This window comes from Struthio camelus, chromosome W, assembly GCF_040807025.1.
Source record: "Struthio camelus isolate bStrCam1 chromosome W, bStrCam1.hap1, whole genome shotgun sequence".
NCBI classification, from domain to species: domain Eukaryota; kingdom Metazoa; phylum Chordata; class Aves; order Struthioniformes; family Struthionidae; genus Struthio; species Struthio camelus.
The window spans coordinates 51,748,313-51,769,322 of NC_090981.1; the positions used below are offsets into that span (position 1 = coordinate 51,748,313).

General features: G+C 37.8%; 1 protein-coding gene across 3 annotated transcripts in view; it reads right to left on the reverse strand.

Annotated features, from left to right (window-relative positions):
• LOC138060890 (protein mono-ADP-ribosyltransferase PARP8) overlaps positions 1-21,010 on the reverse strand; it is a 121,028-nt gene that overhangs the window by 39,074 nt on the left and 60,944 nt on the right. For 2 of the 3 annotated variants that reach the window (XM_068924659.1, XM_068924658.1), the window contains 9 exons: positions 19,752-19,841; positions 18,623-18,693; positions 16,124-16,201; positions 12,763-12,857; positions 9,873-9,933; positions 8,724-8,814; positions 5,215-5,281; positions 4,250-4,375; positions 1,598-2,165 (listed from right to left, as the gene is read on the reverse strand). In XM_068924659.1, coding sequence (XP_068780760.1) covers positions 1,598-2,165; positions 4,250-4,375; positions 5,215-5,281; positions 8,724-8,814; positions 9,873-9,933; positions 12,763-12,857; positions 16,124-16,201; positions 18,623-18,693; positions 19,752-19,841 — 1,247 coding nt within the window. Of the gene's footprint in view, positions 1-1,597; positions 2,166-4,249; positions 4,376-5,214; positions 5,282-8,723; positions 8,815-9,872; positions 9,934-12,762; positions 12,858-16,123; positions 16,202-17,248; positions 17,419-18,622; positions 18,694-19,751; positions 19,842-21,010 lie in introns of those variants that run through there. The other variant, XM_068924660.1, reaches the window with a different exon arrangement.

The window sequence follows — 21,010 nt, forward strand, 5'->3', positions numbered from 1 at the left end:
TTCTTTCAGTCTTCTAACTGCTTATTTGGGAAACTTCACTTTTTTTCTCTTCGGAGATAATCCTGCTATTTGTGCACATATATGAGACTCAAACATTTTAGCTGAGAATCAACATAAGTTAGGGTCCTAATTCATCGGTTACACATTCCACAGATTTCAGATTAGAGTTAGGCACCCAGATTACCTGTATACCTGGTCCCCACATGTAAAATGTGAAATGGATTCTTGATGCCCTTCTGCCAATACCAGTGAAATTACACATGACCATGTAGGTGATGATTTTCCCTCAAATTATGATAATAAAATTACTCGCAGTTCTTATAGAATGTCAAGTAGGGCTTTCATTTCTTCTGAATCAGCTGATACTATCAGTAATGAAGCCACTTAGGCAGCTCTTCGTTACCTCATCAAAATCAATGGGACTTTTTTGCACTTAACTTCAGGAGGAAAAAGGCTGCTAAGTTGAGACCTCCTCTGCTGGTTCAGAAGAAAAAATGAACCTCTGCACTGGTACAGGTAAAAAGTTTGTTGGCTCATCTTAAATTAGTTTGGTTGTGCACTTTACAGGAACTAATAACATAGCATGTATATAAATGATTTTACAATAGTAAATCAATGCTTTCAGATTTGATGAGCATAGCTCACAGCTTATTAAGCTTGTTTACCATGAGACATAATACACTCTATGTAATTTCATTATTCAAAAAGTATTATTTTGAATGTATGTATGTACAGCATTTCAACCAAGGATCTCAGTTTCCATAGGCTGGGAAAATCAAGGTACCCTCAGGCTCGGAGACTGGAGAGGACTGTCTCCTAAGTGCCTCTTCACAGGTAGTGAAGTCCAGCTCCTTCCTCTAAAGTGCAAAAGTCATCTTTTAAGAGTCAGAGACGGAAGAATTAAGTTTGAGCTCTAACTTCTGAACTTAAAAATTTGTACTACTCTTTGTTTTCCCAAACAATCATACCTCTGGGGAAAGAAAGGGAGGCAGTGTGGGCCTAATTCCTTCCCTGACCTTCTGCTGCCATGAGAGCGTTTGAAGGTTAAACCTTTCGCAAAGCGTAAATGCGCCCAAGGCGAGCTGAATCATAACTGCATTCCTTCCAGTATGATGATGGTCACAGATGAAAAGCCTAGAGGGAGAAGTGACTTAGCACCCGAATGAGCCAAGGGTGTTGCTTCCCCCATGAAGCAAACAGGAAAATCAAAAAAGACCTGTGCGACTAAGCCAGTTTTGCAGCACAGAAGCTCACACTGTCCCTCCTTCCTGTGGCAAGAAAGGAAGCAGGGAAGGAAGTGGGTGACCAGACTTTCTCAGTGGCTGGCAGCTGTACAGTAAGCTGTGTTCGGAAGAGATGTAAAGTCTCCATCTTGACTTAAGAAGATTCTGGTTTTATGACTTAAATACATGTGTATTGGATAGTTGTTTAAATCCACCTTAAAAAACAGACTCCATTATTCTTCACTGAATGTTAAACTCTTTCAATATCTCCACTAACGTATGTCCTGAATATTAATGCCTTTGCATAATAAGCATAATAGCATATTTGAAAATAATGTGAGAAAAACAAGCAGAATAATAAAATTATTACGCACAGCAGCTTGTGAAGGTGATGATGAAGAAGATGGTGTTAAGATACCAATAAGCCCTGAGGTAAGAGAGAGCCTCCTGCCCTCTGCTATGGTGGACTCCTTGAAAGGCTCCATTTTGGATGATTTAGGGGCATTGGAGTAAGTCTTGCTGAGTAACTTGTGGTTCTTCAATCCATCCAATTCTTCCATTCTAAGATTACTGGAGTAAGACCTGCTTAAAAGTTTGTGGGGCTTCAAGGTGCTGTTGTGCTCACATCGAGGATCCCCCGAACACGACCTACTTAACAGCTTATGGGGCTTTAACGTGATGCACTCCTCTTGCTTGACAGCTGCAGAGCAAGAACGATTCAACAGTTTGTGCGATTTAATAGCAATTGTCTGTTCAGCTCTAGGGTCACTGGACAATGAGCGGCCAAAGGTTCTGTGGGATTTTGTGGCACACACATCCTCTGCCTTAACTGTGCTAGAGCAAGTCCTTCTCAGTAGCTTGTGAGTTTTGGAGATGCCATCCTGTTCTGACTTCAGTTTTGATTTATTTTTACCACAGCCAGGTGGAGGATAACTTGGCGACCTTAAAAATAAATAAAGGTAGTTGGAGAATAATCAAAAACTTGTGCAAAACAAGCAACTAAGTCCATGTATATGCATGAATTTTTAAGTGCCAGCTGTCTTTATGTATCTGACTAGTGATAAACGAACCCAGCTTTTTAAAAAAATGAGCACTTCCATGTAGGACCAATTTCCCAATACCAAATCTTACTCCTATTTATACACAACTTACTGACTGAAAGGCAACTAACTGCATACATAGAAGAAAGAGCCATATCGTTACAGTTCTTGGTCTAGGTGCCTAGATCTCTAACCAAATGACTTATTTTTGAAATGGAAACCATATATTTCACACAAGATTATAACACATTTTTCTGATCAAAATCTATCTTTCCTATATAATCATTATGGCATGATCCCATTAAAATTACTCTCTTCTGCACATAGCACAACAAATTTTACATGCAGATCAAATGGAAGATATAATGAGCAATGAAACTTGCAGGAAGTATCTCAAATTTAATTCAGCTGAAATGATTTTTTTAACCCCACAATAATCCGAGTGCTTTGTGGAAGACAATTTGATCCCATTCTGTCCTATTTTGGAGAAGTTCTACCTCTTTAACACCGGAAATGAGAAACTGAGGAACCCAAATTATGAATACAGAAAATAAAGAACAAAAGGTTTTTGCAAAACATCATTCATATGAACTGGCACATTTCTATAATGTTCACATTCACCTTTCCTTGCAAAACAAGATACCATAAAACTGGTATCAGGTATGCTGAATCATTTTTCTATGCTTTATAAGTAATCCAAATCTTTTGAGTATTTTTGGCTTGGATCAAATACAAAAGAAACGAAACCCCAAAGGGAAGATCCCTGTAAGAGGCTGGCAGGTTTCCTCAGCCTGTTAGCAAGTGGTAACAGTGGGAGTGTAGCGTGCTGACTCATGGTTGCAGACGGCTCATGATCCCACTCGGATGTATGGGAGGTAGGTATGGGACTCTAGAGAGAGGGAAAGGGGGTCTTGAGCTTGGGCTGAACACTCCTGGGAGAGGGACTGCAATAGCAGCCAAAGCAAGAGGAGGAAGATTGGTCTAGCTGTTGTATGCTCTTTCTGAATAAAAACAACCTCCAAGCTACAGCCTGCACAAACTGCGTTGGCCAATGGTGAGCGGCAGGCTAGGGGATGGGTAAGCTTTCTGCTCAGAACACCATCTTCCTCTTTTACCTTTGAATAGGGAAAAAACCTTTTGTCATCTGTGATATTCCTTCCTTCTCGATGCGAATCAACTGTTTATTCCCCTCCTTTTTTACACGTGGAATTTAGAATGGCAAAATACATCAAAAAGGGGAAACATTTAAAGAAGTATTCGATTCAAATTCAGAGAAGGGGTGATCTTTCAACCCTTCAGAAGCAGGCAAACATGCTAGAGTAGACAGTCACATTCCTGAAAGAGAGAAAATCAGAGCCTGATTTTACAGAGACTTAAAGCGTAAGAGTAACTGGTAGCAGTCATAATGAATTTAACCGAACTAGCACAAACTATTATTTGCATGGTTTTTAATGTCTTTGGACTTTGTCCTTCAAAATTCTGTGCCTTCACTTCAGAAGTTCTGAACGTTCATACGTTCAAACAGTGGGGAGCGGTGGGCGCTCAGCAGCTTTTGAAATCAGTCTTTGACACAGTGACCGTTCTACTTAAAAAAAATCAAAATACAGACAGCTGTGGAAAGAACAGCTGGACAACCACAAAATTAGCAATACACATGCTTGCTACCCAAACAATAGTCAAATGCTACCAAGCTAGTAGAGTGACATATACAGCCAAGTAATATAAAATGAATTATTTCCAGTTCTAGATGAATCATGGTTGTTTCAGAGAGTAGGGCACTGAAATGTTTTGCCTTCAAATAGTCTTAGAAGCTGTAGTAGTACATAGTTCACTTTTGAAGCCATGCAAGGCAAGGACTGGAAACCCATGAGGCAGGATATAAATAGAACACTTCTCTATGGAGAAAAGTCAGCATTTCACCTTGTGAAGTATGCTGTGGATTTTGAGCAGGATGTGACGATAACAGCTCATTTTCCTTGTTATTACCTGCGCAATGTAGAAAAGATGTGCAGAGGGGATTTCACCTTTTTGTCAGACACCTTCTTATTGTGCGTACAGTTAGATTTTTCTTTGCTATTCTTCCACTGCTGTGTAACAAACGTCTGCATGATTCTGCAAATTAAGAAAGAAAGAAAGATTTTCGTATCATAGCCAAGTCACATTCATTTTAATATCAGGGCCTCTGTATTCACCACATAGGCTGTGTGATGCAACATCCTCATTCTACAGGCAGAGCTGCTCTGTGGACTAACTACTGAGGGCTTCAGCACCTCGGAAATGCTTTCTGCCTCCCCTTCCCCCCAAAACTAATTCACATGCTACTTTTATTGAGATTATGCTCTGTGTAATCAACCACTGCAAGACTTGTGGAAGCGTGCTTCTCATGGAGATCTAGGCACAAACTCACTCAGAGTAAAAAGATAACTCATTAAAATTTTAATAAAATTGGGATGTATCAAGAATACAAGAAACTGCTAACTTTTCTCTGCTATTCTTCCTTCTTGTCCTCAAAAGTTGGGCAGCCTAATTATTGTAGTATATCCTAAAAACTACCACTTGGAAAACCTAACTCCTTTATGGTATGTATGATGTTCAGAAATATGCCTGCTCCAGAGACTTCACAATCTAAATGTAAATATGAAATTGAACATGCTTAGCTATAATCTTTTTGAATTTTTGTAGCTTCCTTCCTAAATGTCAGTAAATTGCCAGGAAACCCTGGCAGGGAGCACAAATCAACTTCTTTCCAAGCACTGTCAAAACTGGACTTAAAAAAGGCAACAACTGTTCTTTGTTGTTGTTGATTTTTTTTTAAGAAAAATATGTTCAAAATGCTTTGATTTAACCAATCTGATAATCTGTGAATTTTCTCGTACTTGAGATGGTCCAGGAGCTAAAATGAGTATAATATTTAAACCTAAATACATGGGTTTACACTTTTCCAGACTTACTTTTTCAGCTGATGTCCCAACCCAAATCTTTCCTTCGTAGAGATCTGAAATACATCCACAGTTGGCACTAGGGAAAAAAGAGATCTTGTTGATGCAGGTACTTACAGCAATACTCAGAACAGAGAACTCACGACCATATGTATCGTATTTGAGGACCCCATTCTAGCTAGACCTTTACTATAGGCAGTACCATTGCAGTAGTGGTGCAAGTGGTCATGCCCTGAGTCTATCAAGAAATAGTTCTTTTTGCAATATTAGTCAGTATCAATTTTAAATATTTAATCTTCTAAAATGTATCTCTTTCCTCTGTTTTTAATGACATAAATGTATCTTTACTTTTCATGCTATAGGAACAACTGGAGAGCAGGATCAGATTAAATATGCCTGTATTGACAGTACATCTCAGTCATAATCTCTTAAACTTTCTTCCAAGTAAATAAACTTTACATAGACAGGGTAGGATGCCCTGGCTTTAAATAAATTTACTTATTTAAAATCTTCTCAGTTGAGAACTTGGAGGTGCCACTATTTGTTACCTCTGGTTTGAAGTCTATCATTTTTTAATGGCCCTAGGAGGATCTCAAAAGAATTTTACATGCAGTTACTTTAGTTCAAACTGAACTAGTCCTCATTGGAAACAATGATTTTACGCCTGTGTAACTGGGAAAAAAAAAAAAAAGCCCTTTCACAGAAAGAGCTGCTGATACAGTTTCTTTAGTTACTGGATTTTCCTCAGTAAGATCTCTGAGGATTTTCCTCCACAATCTGAATTTCAGAACTTTATAAAGGTGCAGGACACCTGAAGTATTTCTGTGATTTTTGAGAAGAGAATTCCACGTAAGAATTCAAATTTCCTAAATATAAGTAAAATTCATATGAGTTCCGCACAAGTATCTTTAAACTTAGATCTTGGATAGGCATGTGTGTACTCCAAATCTAGTCAAATATTTCTCCACAGGGTTACAATTCTTGTGAGTATGAAGAAACCCAGATCAGAAAAAACTGAACTGACTTATACTTGAGCTTTCTTTCTAAGGACTTTTTAGTACAAGGTCCATAATACTCATCATCTAAGTGCCTGATGTACGAATCCCAATGGCCAAGGATTACCCTGAATTTCCAGCAAGACCCTTCCTGCCATTGGTATATCTTTATTCACCTGTCAGAAAATTGAGAGCATAAGGGGTAGAGGTTAAGAATAAGCTCCTGGTATTACTAAAATCCTTTAATAACATTTACTAGAGAGAAGTGGCAGATGGGATCCAGCACTTGCTCAGAGTGCTTCAGGTCTTCGCGGCAGGACAACAGCAAACACATATTAAAAGCATGAATCAACTTTATACTTTGTGTTAGGTAAGGGGGCAATGATGATGGTAAAAGAAAAGAAAACAAAATGAAAAATCTGAGTTTGGTTCAAATTTTACTAAAAAAAACCCCAGTATTTGTATATCTATATTATTCTGATCACTAAGAAAGCCAGATCTTATTCAGAATGTCAAAGTTAATCTGTTAATTTCGCTTTAATAAGACAATTTTAAAAAATACAATGTACCTAACTTTGCCATGTAATTTCACTGAATTCAGTGCAGGCACCCTTCCTCTAATATTACTACCAAAATACAATCTCATCTTTTAAATAAAACTGGTTAATTTTTCAAAAGGGATGAATAATTTCATTGAGGTAGCAACGTGTTTAGGTCATCAAATTTCGGACACGGGGTGGGGGAGTTATTTTCAGCGGGATTCATCATACCCAGTTTTTGCAGTCTTAAAAGCTGACAACTAGACTACATTTGTTATCTAACCTTCATAGCCAGAGGAGACAGCTAAGCACCTCCAAAGGGTGATTCATCCTAATCTAAGGCAGGTTTCTAAGATATTGGGTGAAACTGCCCACGGGCATATATAATAATCAGAAAAGATATTAACTAGAAGAATGAGTATCTACAATTAGGATATTAAATAACTACAGGGTGGTTTGTAGACCCCCCCATTGTGCTTTGGAGTATACTGCATATATGCTTCTTTTATCAATCAGCAGAAGGTACTACAAGGAGAAAAATACGTTGCATAAAGTAATGGCTTTGTAGTCTCAGGAGGAGACTTTTCAGGAGGAAGGGGAATATACAGAGAAAGGTCTTGTTAACACAAAGGATGGTGGATCTCACTGTCCTTTTTTGGCAAATAAAAAGACATGGCTGCAACAACAACTGCACTGAGCTTGTAATACCAATAATAGCGAAGCATCTGTCTCTGGCTCTGATCTTGCCTTTCTCAGTATTCAGTCACTACCACAACCAGGCAGCTGCAGGACTGGGAACTAAACTTTCTGTTTAACCTTGTCAATAGTGCAGAAGATATCTTCTTGTTACTTTCATTTCACTAGATCATTTCTCTCTGTACAAGGCTCTTCACACTTCATCCTTTTATTTGCTGCACCTAATTTTTTTAATTACATTGTGATAGAAATTTTTCGTGATTACTAACACAGCTACCTACAGCAAATGGCTATTTAAGGTCTGCACATTTATAAAAAGGATTAAAAAATACAGACAAAAAGACAAAAGATAAGCAAAAAACCTGACACTGATGCAATGAAATGTTCATTTGAATGAACAGAATATAGCCTACAGTTAGCATCAGCAGACAACATATCCTATAAAAATAGCTCATTGGGACATATTTTGCTAAACATACCATGACTGGAAATATCTATTCATTTTCCAGGGGCAGAATTCTCCCACAGATACAAGCCTAAGCTGACAGCTTGCACTGGAAGCCTCCAAATCCAGGCAAGTTTTGATTCAAAATATACATTTAGTTCTGACTTCCCACTGTAAAACTATATTTGAACTTGACTCTTGCATATGAATGTTTCCAAATTTTGAATCTCATTTGGGACTTCATGAATTGGAACATTTTTAATCTCATGAGGAAGCTTTACTTACTTAACAACCACAGAGTCGGATGACAACAGAACATTAAAAATTCTCATTCAAATTTAAAGATCCCCAGAGTTCACACAGTCATACAGAAATCAGAAGTTAACAGGATAATTATCATGGCCTGATTCTTCAAAGGTGCATAAAAAAGGGCATAATATGCTGCACAGATCTGTATATGTGTACATAATCAGTGATGTCTGCATCTATGGCGATGATCCCTTGACTGCATACAAAGTGCCTAATTTCAAAAAATCAGGAAATAACATATTAACAATTTCCGATTCTTAATCCTTAAGCATCTCAGGTTCCTAAGGCAGTTATATTTCACAGGCCATCAAGTCAGCAAGTTCCAAAATCCAACCTATAAAAGTTTAAACTAGTGTCCCTGTCATTATTGATGGCATAATCAGGCAAATATATAATTTCAAACAGACAGGACTGCTCTCCTTAGTAGTAGATCTAAGGGTCAAAGATTTGGCAATGAAAGAGTATATCTGTCACCTAGTACCTGGCTCAGAAGTGAGACACCACACAAATCACATGAAGAATACGCGGGTGACTAACCTGGACCATTTAAGTACTGTGTAAGTGAACAGTGCAATCGCACTATTATAGGCTCTGTGCGAATTACATCCCAAGCCACAGCAATCTCTTCCTAATTCAAGATAAAAAGAAAACAGCAAAAACCATTAGCCATCACAGAGAACTGCTGCATTTTGTCAATTTACCTTAGGCTAGGTATAAACACTGATCTTCCATTCATTTACCCAGTCATGGGACATCTATTCCAACTTTAAAGTTGAGAATTAGGACAAACTATTGCCTGCTGATGCCCATAAGAGCAGTGTTAGATTGCTTTCTGTTCTTGAGTAAGCTCATTTAAACTGGGCACGGGTTTCTACACGGTACTACATCTGCAGTGTAGGCAGACACATTCCCATCTATCAAGAGATACTGGTTCAAAGCTGAGGAGCAAAGGAGCAAATAAAGATGGAAAGGAAGCTCGTCCCATAACATAGGGCAAAGGAAACCTGTTCCTCCTTAAGACTGATCAGAACAATTCATAGATTTTCTCACATTTTAGAAGAGCCCCGAAACAACTATCTTATGTGCTGTACTGAACTGGGAATATGATATATCTCATAGCAGAAGCTAATGATGCTCCTAAAAACATTAATTTTCTCTCTGCTTCTAGAGGAGAGGAAGTAATTGCACAAACGAGGTGAGGAAGTGTGGAGTTAATGACAGCATAACTGTCACAGAAGCCATGCCGCCAGTTGGCAGTACCGCTGTCCTGTCTCCTTTGCCGCTCAAGCCTCTCCCTAATCAGGGGCTGATGTTGAGAAGTACACAGGAGAGCCATAGCCAAGGTCTAGAGCTCCTCTAGGAAGTGCTTTCACCTAACTAAGGTCTAGGATAGCAAAAAAAGAAATGTATTTCATTTATATCAGTTACAACATTTACCGTTCACAAAGCATGTTTGAAAGGAAATATACATGCAGTAAATAAAAGCTGACAAAACATTTTAACAGTGAGATTGTAGAAGGAAAAGAAAATCTTTCCACAGAGCAGCAATCAATAACGCGACAGCCACTTGTGAAGATCAAGCCTCTGAAGAAGGAAAGTCTCAGTGGTTGTCTGGAGAGTTTGATATGTAGCAGAATTAAATGGGCATTAATGTTCATTATGTAATTCCGTGATTAGATTACTTACATCAAGAAAGCTAACATCAATATGCAGATCAATATCTACATCATCAATGGCTCCATATTCCCTGAAAGGAAAGAATTACATTAGATTAGATGTCTTTAAGATACTCCTCAGCCCAGGAGTACTTAGAAAAGGGAAAATTTTATACAGGATAATCTTGGCTGTAAAATCAGAATGGTTATAAAATACACATTTACATAGATCAGATCAATATTCCCAGTGGGTGATGCTCTGCTGCACTGAAACTTCCTTTCAGTACATCTTGCTTAAACGGGCTAAATTTTTTCTACTAATTCCTCAAAATTCTCATTCCATTGCTGCTATGTATTTTGGTCTCAGGTACTGGGCAAATAAATCAAGAAAACAATAATGGTCACATGCTGCTCCAATTTATAAGAAAGGAAAACCCCAGTTAATTTAAAAAAATATTTTAAGTAAACACCCAGTGGTCTAAGGAGAGGCTTCAGATGAATCATTAAAGACAAATACCATATAGCCTAGGTGTTTCATTGCCCTCTGAATTTTTACATTTAAAGTGTGACTGTTTTGTTTGTCTTCTGACTCATTCCCATGGCCCCACTCAGTGCATTTGAAGACTTCTGAAAAACAGGGCTAGAAAATACTTGCTCATATACCTAAATCAAAAATTGGTTTCCTTTTTATTTTCATTACTTAAGTGGACAATTCTGTAAAAGTGCAGTTACTCACATTTTTCACACATTAGCTGATACTCTTTTAGTCATTAAATTTTTGCTTTATACTGCATTTACATGCTTGTTCTCATGATGACTTCCATGTTTTTCAACTAAGCTAGATGAAGACAGCACACAGCAGCAACTGGGCCTAAATGAAGCTGATTGATAAGGTAATTTTGATAATATGAAAATATTTTTGTGAATATACATACCTATCTCTTAACAAAGTGGCCATTCAGCCAATGGTAGGGCCTAGTTTACACTAGAAGCGACCAGTTCCTGAGAGCTCAGTCCAAGCGTACATGGGCCTTGATCTTCCATGAAGCTCTGTGAAGGGAACCTCTTCCACCAAACCTCGGTGTCTCTGCAATGCTCTCCAGTAAGAGCAAACCTGAGGCCTCTCTCTTGATCAGACTTGTCCACATGTGGGATGAGGTATGCCAGTGCATGCCGGGCAGGTGGGTGGCTGGCTACGTGCTGTGAGACCTTGTGGCTTCCCAGCTGATCTTGTGGCTTCCCAGTCACCCTTGCAGCCGCTCATGCAGAGCGGTACAGCCCCTGATCTGCTGCAATGGCTCCCAGAATGCTTTCTGACTTTGAAGCTCCTGGAGGTCCTCTGTCCATCAATGGATAGGTAATGTAAACAAGAGTTCGGCTTGGGTGGTCAATGACCTAGCGCCAGAGGTCTTTCTCATGGCTTTGGGGGCCAGATTTCAAAGGGCAGTGATGAAAAGCAGGCAGGTATAAGAATTTCCCTTTTTATATTTAGAGCTCACTCTCTGACAGTAAAAGACTACTAAAAGAGGGACAACTGTCAAAGAAACATGCATGCTTAGTGGGTGTCACTGTCAGATAGACTTGTTGCAGTCAGAGAACTGGAGCTCCAGGAGAGGGATGAAACTGATTGCTAAAAGTTGTATTTGTGGTTTCCAGGAATTTAGGACTACTTTCAACTATTGCAGACTGCAAGAAGCATGAAAGTTTTCCACATGCCAGAAGCAGCCGCAGATGCCAATTTCTAATACATTGAGCCCTAGGAGATCACAAAGCTTACAATGAAACAGCTTATTCAATAAATTAGCTGCATTAAAGTTTTTAAAAGATTACATAAAATGTTGCAGTCTTAAGAGCCTGAGGGACCATATTATCAAGGTATATACAGTTTCATATTTATCAGTTTAGCAGCTAAATGTTTATCATCTCATTAATTTCCTAAACCCATATACAACTATTTGGATTTTAATTCCCCAGGTCCTCTAAACCTAACGAATTTCCACTTAATTTTAAAAGGTATAGTACGCTATAGTTGTAGATAAACTCTCTTTTCTTTGTAATAGTTCTGGCAGATCTGTAACATCTTGTCTACATGTTATTTTTGCAGAATTTTTACAATTACACACACAGAAAATGAAGTCATAAAAATAAAAGACCAGAAGGGACTTTAAGATATCCTATACCTATGCACACTTGTATATGTCCCACAGAAATTTTGTGGCGTTTCTTTTCACAATCCACCTCTGAAAGAGGTTCCACAAGCTCACTGAGTAGGCTACTCTAGTGTTTCACGAACTTAAAACTAGAAAACTTTCCTAAAATCTAACCTAATTCTTCTTGCTATCAAAGTTAGTTTATTATTGTCTCTCTCATGATGACAATGGAGAACAATTGATCACTTTTCCTACCTATAAACAGCCTTTTTTTTTTGCCTGAAGGATGGTTATTATGTCCGCTCCTTCTATCTTTTTTTCCCAGACTAGACAAATCCAGTTCCTTCAGCATTTCCCCAGTGACAACATTTTCTAAATCTCTTATCATCCCTCTTGCTCACCTCCCGGGCAACAGACAGAATATGACAGAACATAAGCAATTCAACAAGGGTTTAGTGTTGTGCTGAATAGTAATTTTCAGCAAAATACAATAGACTGATCCAAAACCTATTGAACTGCAAAAGAAAATGATGTTTTAGAAAAGGCTTCCAGGACCAGTTCTCCGCGTAGCCAATTGTATTAGTATTCAATCACAAAATGAAACCAAAACTAGCATTACTGCCAGCTAACTGTGTTCCTTCATTTTCCTATAATATGTAGAAATCGTTGCTTCAGAAATGACTTCTGTTTCGGCAGTGAAGGAATACCTACATGGAACTCCATTTTCAAAATATTAAAAGTTCCAGAACATGGAAGTGTAAAATGACATACCTGAGAGATACTGCATTATGTCCATAGATCTCTCTCACTGCTGTTAAATCAGCTTCCAGCTGCGGGTGCTTGTGAAGTTCTCCATCATAGCTAACCTGCCGGGAAAAAAATTGTAAAAAGTTTTTATTTATTTCATCATTGGCACCTGTTCAGGTTCCTGAAAGTTCCCCCAACAAAATATACTCAAATGCATAAATATTTCTTAACACCCTGCCCAAAAGGGACACCATGCTGATAAGCTCAAACACTGAGGTTTGCTCTCCTAAACCATTTGAGATTTGCAAAGTAGGCACCCTGACACTGAAATCCCTCAGGACTGAGACCCCTCAAATGCAACATCACGTGGAGTACCAAACTACTCAACATAATGTTTTCTCCAAGCTGTTTTCTGCTATGAACTCAAAGAGAAAAATAAAAATGAAGGGAAACGAAGCTGTGTTCTGGCAAAATGGAACACCCCACTACATCTTCCATCCCCGAATTAGTGCCACAGCCACGCTGTTGTGTGCAAAGGACGCTGCCCGAGTTCTGTATATCTGCGTTTGCAAGTACGTTCTGTAACTGAAGCACGAGAGAGAGTGGGAGAGAATGCGCAAAGGCAGTAGCATTATTGTTTCAGTCCTCTATTCTCTTCTGCAAATGCACAGAGGATAGAGATCCAGAGTAAGAACTAACAAAGAGTCTCAGAGAAAGTGAATATAAAAGCTAAAAAATCTGATAACTTTGCTGTATCTTAAGGGTCTGTTTTTAGACAGTCTCAGTATTTAATCTGAGACCTGATTCAGATTATTCTGTCCCACATAATGACAAAAGGTTGCATTTTTAAAGGAGATTAAGTGATTTACAAACCTAAATCCCATTGAAAATCAATAGGACTTAGGCTGTCGAAACACTTAGCTACTTTAAAGTATTTATCCGTTAAATCCTTAGGGAGGATTACAAGCAGGTGCATAGGAAGTGGATACAAACATTTAATTTATGACCAAAAGGTCATATCTTGTTTTCACTGCCCATCAAATGACATTTCCCATTTTCCACGGTCCTTGTTTCATCATCAGTTCTTCTCTTGTCCCTCCAGCTGTAACCACTTGGAAATGTTAGCATTATCTCTGACTACCACCTTTTCCGACTGTGCTGATCACACAATTACACTGGCATCTATAAATTGCCCTGTAGTTGTTAAAGTAAACATTTCTGTAAAAAACCCTTAGAATTCACTAACTCTATTTTAGACTCCTCTTCCAAGAGTTTCTCTGTGGGAACAGATTCCCTTGCCTCAAATGAAGCAGCTTACCTCATTTTTTTGCCCATACATACAGTCAACTATTTTGTCCTTTTGCATATTATTCAATCCCTGTACGCTTGGGTGCTTGCTTGTATGGGTCACTCATACAATTATAACATTCAAAAAAGGACTGTTCTTTTTATCTCTTGAGGAACTTTGCTCACTATTTGGTTTCCTATTTATTTCCTAAGTCCTCAATACTATCATTTCTTTAATTCTACAGGTCTTCTTCAGAACTGTTTCTTTTTGACCACACAGTTTTTAATTCTATCTCCAAAGGAGTCTCCTTTTCTCTCCTGTTAAACATACTGTCAGTGGTACCTTGGGCTATTTTTGTTTGTTTGTCCTCCTTATTTTGCTTTTCCAGTATTGCGTACTCAGGATGTTTGCAGTAATTTGTTATTTTATTTTTATTGTTGATTTAATTGTAATTTAACTCCTTGCTTGACCTGCTGTCATTTCTGCAATTAAATGTACTACCTTAAAAAAATTACAATGCAATATAGTATAAAGCTTCCACTTCAGATGTAAAGTAACTAAATTTTGATCAGCACTACCTCTTAGACAGCTGTTTTAGACCTTGCAAAATGATTTACTGGTCTCTATATTCATCCTCCATATACAGTGTTAAAATTTAGTCATTTATTTGGGCACTGACAGGCATCCTCTAGGAAATCTAGTCACACTGGTTCAAGAAGACTGCACTTCCAGCTCTCTTCTATCTTCATCTTGAGGTTACTGCCCTTTCTGTAGGGTTGAAACAGAAGGCCAGTACACACAACTTATCACCACAAGGCAAAATCGGATTTTTCTTCTCAGGCAGATACTAAACTAAGACACCAGGCTTTGCAATGTACTATGTGTACGCAGTCCACTCCAATACTCCGTAGGGCTGTGGGAGCTGGTAGCTGACGGGAGGCAACACTTGAAGCTATTGCCACAATGAATGTGAGACAAAACCCCAAGCTGACTGATTATTTTCTGACCCTGAAAATACATTCTTTCACTTCCAGTTTCAATTTCACTTCTGATAGCTTTTTAGGGCTGCGCTTTTACTGTAAAGCACCTCGCCTGTTATTTTGTTTTCAAACTACAGCCTGTGGTTGGCTTTGCAGCAGAGCAGGGCTGGGCAGCATCCCGCTCATCAGCATGCCACCCACTCTGCGCCCACACAACCGGCTGGCGCTGCTGACGCCCTGGCATAGCCCCTGCCTGCGCATGCAGGCCATAGATGGCTCCAGCCTCAAGGCTGAGCCAGTGACAACTTTCATAAACATTGACCTAATTTGCTAAAATGTTCATCAAAATAAACAGTGCTAATAACATAAATGATGAATGATTCCGCTTGGGCAATATTTAGAGTAAAAAGATACAAAAAAAATGAATAAAATGAATAGAGGCTAACAGTGTGAAGTGCTCTACTGACATCTCAAAAGAAAAAGATATGAAGGGCTTTTATTTCCCAGTACATAAGAGGATGTAATACAACTAATTCTGCTCAGAGAATAAGAAGGAAAGACAGAGAGCAGGACAGTCATCTTAAAAAATATTCTGCATCTTTCAAGGCAAATTTAACTGAAGAGCTCAGAAAAAGAATGGATTGTTCCCTAGATCAAAATTTTGTTTTGTCATAACCATTTTTACTATTAAATTGCAGTGCTGTTGATGTAACACAATGTCAGTCCTCCAAAAGGAAGCAGATTTGGATCCAATCTGACTTCCCACTTGTATTAATAATAGGATACGCTTTAAAGAATACATAATTATTTCCTGGAAGTAAACAATTGGATTTTTTTTTCAAACATATTGAGCAACAGCTGTTTTTTCTGTTCTTACCGCTTTGCAACTATAAAAGAAATCACCTTATTATGATATAACTCTACTCAATACATTCAATATTGTTCTACTATTTTATAGTAGACTATACATAAAAAAGTAGTATACATACTCACCATATTCTATAGTGTACTAAGTAACTCAAGAAAATAATCATTATTATACATTTATAATGGAACGAACCACAGAAGTTTACAAATGTTAACATTCTGAAATTTGTGGTAAAATACCCTCTATTACCTGTCCTCCATAATAAAATTCTTCAGAATCATTATCTCCTTCAGAATCTTCTTCAACTGCGCTGTTGTGCCTGGACTCCTTAATTAAAAGGGAAAGTTAACAATAATATAGGTCATATGTTTGTGTCTTGCATTTATACTTCTAATTATGAATACTGGAATTCTGTCTTTATAAATAATTCCTCCCTGCTCTTTAGTCAGAGATCTTATAGTAGCATTTTTCTAGAAGTGTACTACAGGCCTGTTTTGTCAATAATGAAAGAGCAGATAAAACCCACACCCACTAAACTGGACACATAAAAATACCCTGAATGTATGTTGGATAAATGACACTTTGCCTGGATATAGAGACAGGATGGCATTCTATGGAACTAGAGAAATCAGGAGAATATTCAGGAATATTTCACTCTGTACTTCTGCACAGAGCAATCAGAATCAAAATGTTTATGATAAAGCTAAAGCTAAACTAAGCAAACTTACCCACCAAAAGACATTGGTTTAAGGAACTAACTCAGGCCCAACCATGGGAACTCTTAAGTTCCTTTCTGTGGAAAACTCTGACACATTTCCGTTTAACTATTATTTTTAACAGAGGTATCAACCTGTTGCCAGAAAAGTTCAAACTTAATACTATGCCTAGGTCCATTATAAAACTTTAAAAATTTAAGGATTAGAAAGTAATATGCTTACCCAAGTAAAACCTGCTCTAAATAGGTTGATCTGTGAATAATTGCACTCAAGTAAATAGAACTGAACATGGTACAGCGTGCAACTCAGCATGAGCTAAGTGTTATATTCTGCTTCTTACTAATGAAGCCTATTCTTCTTATTATGTAATTGTTTAAAGATATTAATCCTTGTCTCCATTTGTAATTCTTAGACCCTACAATGAAACGAATCCCCCAAAGAATACTTGCAAAAATCCTAATTCTTCAGTTCAGCCTGAACATTATGTACTTATTACATGTTTTTATTTACGTCCTGCACAGAACTGCCATAATGAAACAAAGATCAAAGAGGACAGTCAAAGATGAGAAGCTACCCCTAAACCCCATACATTCAAAAAAGTCAAATACACTGTTATCACCAATTTCTATGGTCAGACTTTCTAATCCCATTTCCTTACCTTGGCCTCTAAATTCATGCTGTATTCACTGCATGTATACAGAAAGCAAAAATTGTAATTCAGCCAATTTCACAGTAATGTTTTTAAGGCAAGGGATAAAAATCATTTCTGCTTCTACTTTGCTGAAGAGAAACAAAATGACTTCAGTCTTCTCTGTTTAATGATAACCTTAGCTCAAGGGGAAGTGTGTTTTAAAACAGAACTCATATGACCACTAATTCAGTGCACACTAAAGAGAAATGAAACTCTCACACGAGAATAGTGACAAACCCATCCTATCCTGTTCAAAATCTGTAACTGTCTAGCCAACAGAAATGGCCAGCGTTGAAGACTTTTATATAAAGGCTTTTTTTCAGTACTTATCTCCTTAAGTACCTTCTTCAATTAAAAACAAAATGAAAGCTCAAACTCTGTCCCATAAAGCTAACTGTATCTCATGCTTTTAATCAAAAAGGTAAATTATTGCTGCACTTAAATGTCTAACATTTATAGAGCACTATACAATTATGAAGCAGTGAAAGTAAAATATTTCCAGTATAACTTTGTAAATCAAATCTATAAAAAAAAGCCATATCTATTATCATGTCTTCCCATGGTTATCTTCCTTTTCCAGGATCAAATACAGATCTGAGCCTAAAGAGCAGTAATGAAGAAAAATGTGACCAAATTCAGAGCCATCCTTATTCAGTAAAGTCCTTAAGCTAGGCACATGAACTCTGGATACAGGGCTCAATTTCTTGCTTCGGGTGGGAACAGATACAAAACTTTCTTTAAGCTCATAATGCTGTCAGCCCCTGTGGACCTCACATTAACATCATTTCTATCTTGAGTTAATGTCTGTTAAATGCGTTAGGAAACTAAGGTACAGCAAACCTACAGTGACAAAGGTACAGCATAAACACAACTGTAACTGGAAGGCCTTAATTTTCCACATGCTATTTATGGTGAATAGTGTCATGAAGAGGTCCAGAGAATCCAGCAGGATTGCTGTAGGGCACAGGAATAAGCAGGGAGCTGAGAAATGGGATGTCGTCTTGCGTGCAAGACTAGGTTACAAGGTAATGGCATCCTGATCAACTTCTCTGGCACAGCTGTATTTCTAAAACAGACTGTCAGTGCCACTGCTTGACAAGCAGTGATAAAAATGTCAAAATTGCATCTACTAGGGTGAGAGCATCCACATCCCAAGTAATCCAATAGTGAATCACCCAATGAAATGCAGAGAACTATGCCCACTATGCAGAGAACATGCAAGCCCACACTTCGGGTAAGTATGTCTTTAGGCTGAAATTTCTGATACATTTTCGTATATAATTATTCTCTGTAGTTTGTCAACATGCCTTTTGTTAAAATATACATAGAAGAACTACATACCTCTCCATTTTCCTTCTGTAATTTTGATTTTATGGATAAGCAGTAGTTGACATCACTGGTTTTTCTTAATTCTTAAAAAAAGGGGGGGGGGAATAAGAAATATCTGTGATAATGTGAAATAACTTTACATATGCAGACCTGAAATATTTAGTTGGAGAAGGTTTTTTTCTATTTTAAATGACAAGCTTTATTTATTTTTAAATTACAGGCATATCTGCAATATAAATTTATCTTAAAGTTCTGACTATAATGACCATTTTTTGTTCGGGTGCCACTCCACCAACTTTAATAAAATTATTCTTTATTTGCATTGGTATAAACAAGATCAAGGTCTGAAGATCATATTGGTTTTCCAATGGAATTCAAAGTAACTCTGTTACGCAAAAAAAAACCCTGAAGCATTGTAATAATAATAAAAAGACTGCAAAGTCAAGTGCTCCTATCTGATGAACTGCCAGAATTAAGACTAAGATTGCTCTATGCAGTCTTGCCTGCATCCTGAAATCATCAGGGAATTTGGCTGTTAAAATCTAAAAAAAAATGTCTATGGAGTATGCACAAATCTTGATTATATATTGTATAAAAGTGTCCAGAACTCTGAAAAGCATGCCTGTTCATGTACAACATGGAAATAATTTCAAATGAAAAGGTTTCTAAAATTTCTCCTCACTGGAAAAAAAAATATATTTTTTCTATAGCCTTATTTCTGAAACGGCTGAATAATTTTGTTTGAAATTTTTTGAAATAATTCACCAGAGACAAAGGTAGGTATAGACAGTTTTATCCTCAATGGTGAAGATTTAGTGAAGTTTCAAGCAAGTGAGCATGAGAACTTGTAACTGGGAAGTGTTAAGCACCTTCCCTGGATTCAAGGAGAAACGCTTTAGCACAGACTGCAAGACATTGAAAGAATAAAACACATTCTGCCTACACAGTTGTGTTGATCCCAGAAAAAAGTATTTTAATTGCTTCTACTCTCAAATGTAGGACAATACAGTATGACAAGCTTGTGAGGCAATAGCAGGCTACACAGTTACACACATTAACTCATCTCTCTCTACATATGTGTAGAGTCTTGTCTTTTCTCACCAAATGTGAACTTGATAAAACACTCAGGACTTAAGATTACCTGTAGCAATCTGATGGAAAATTACCGGGATTGGCTCTGTTGTAACTAACACATCTTCATCATTATCTGAGCTGGAAACATACGTGTTATCTACAAAAGAAAGACATCTTGTACATTGAAGTCCAATGGGGCCATTCAAACCCCTTCCCATAATGCCCATCACATGTTCACCCTTGTACCCCAAGGAACCATATGCCAGGTAGTAAGGGAAGCTCAGCACAATAATCTTCCTGGCATAGGAAGATCTTTTTTCTGCTGAAATTGCTAATAATAGGCAAAATATCAGAAGGAAGATGGGAGATAACAGACCCAAATTTTATATGAGCAAAACCCTGTATTCCAATGCTGTTCCGTTCATTAATCACATCAAAAGTGCTGCTCAGAACCATTCCACAAGGCTTACAGGAGGCTGAACCAAGCTTTACCCAAATAAAAACTTGTTCTATGTTTTGTGCCATGCCTTATGCTAAAACTCAAGCTAGGTCTGATGTGGAGAGTAAAGCTGTCTCCAGAGCTGGGTGCTAATATAATAACAACATTATGAAAAACATCTGTGCCTCATTTTGACTGGTTCCATAGAGGATATTTGAAGTATCTTATAATCACTGGAGAACTTCTCTTCTGCCTCGTGCAAGAAAAAAAAAATCCTTCATGCGACCCTCCAACTTAACAAAAACCTAGGGATATGAATCTACAGAATCTGTTCCAAATTTTCTTTCACAATTTGGAATTAGGGGAGGATATTATATTTGTGATGTTTTTTCTTTTGCTTTCCAAATAAACCTTTAGTAACAACTAGCACGGAGCAGTAACTCTTTATATGGTATCTGGAGAAGCTAATTTTGCATGAATTATTGAACTGCCTTTGATGGTAATAAAATTTTGTTTTCTGTTGATCTGGGCTGAATTGGAACTTATGCTCTTGAGCAGAAATGCTGACAACTATGATAATAACAGATAAAGAGAGAAATAAGAGAACTGAAACAAGGGCTTGATCTACCATGATGCTGAACACTGGTCCCACTTCAGCAAAGTGCATAAACTCATACGTAATTTTAAGCATACTGCTGCACCTGGGTCTCACTGCCTTTGACCACAGTGCTTCCAATGAAATCTTAAAAACGTAACATTAATTTATGAGTAAAACTAGTAAAATCATTTGTATTACAGTGGTTCTTAGAGGCCCGCATCAAGACCAGGAGCTAGGGCTGCGGTCCCTCTCTCGCAGTGACGTCAGTGGCTCCTTCAGGTGTGCTGCA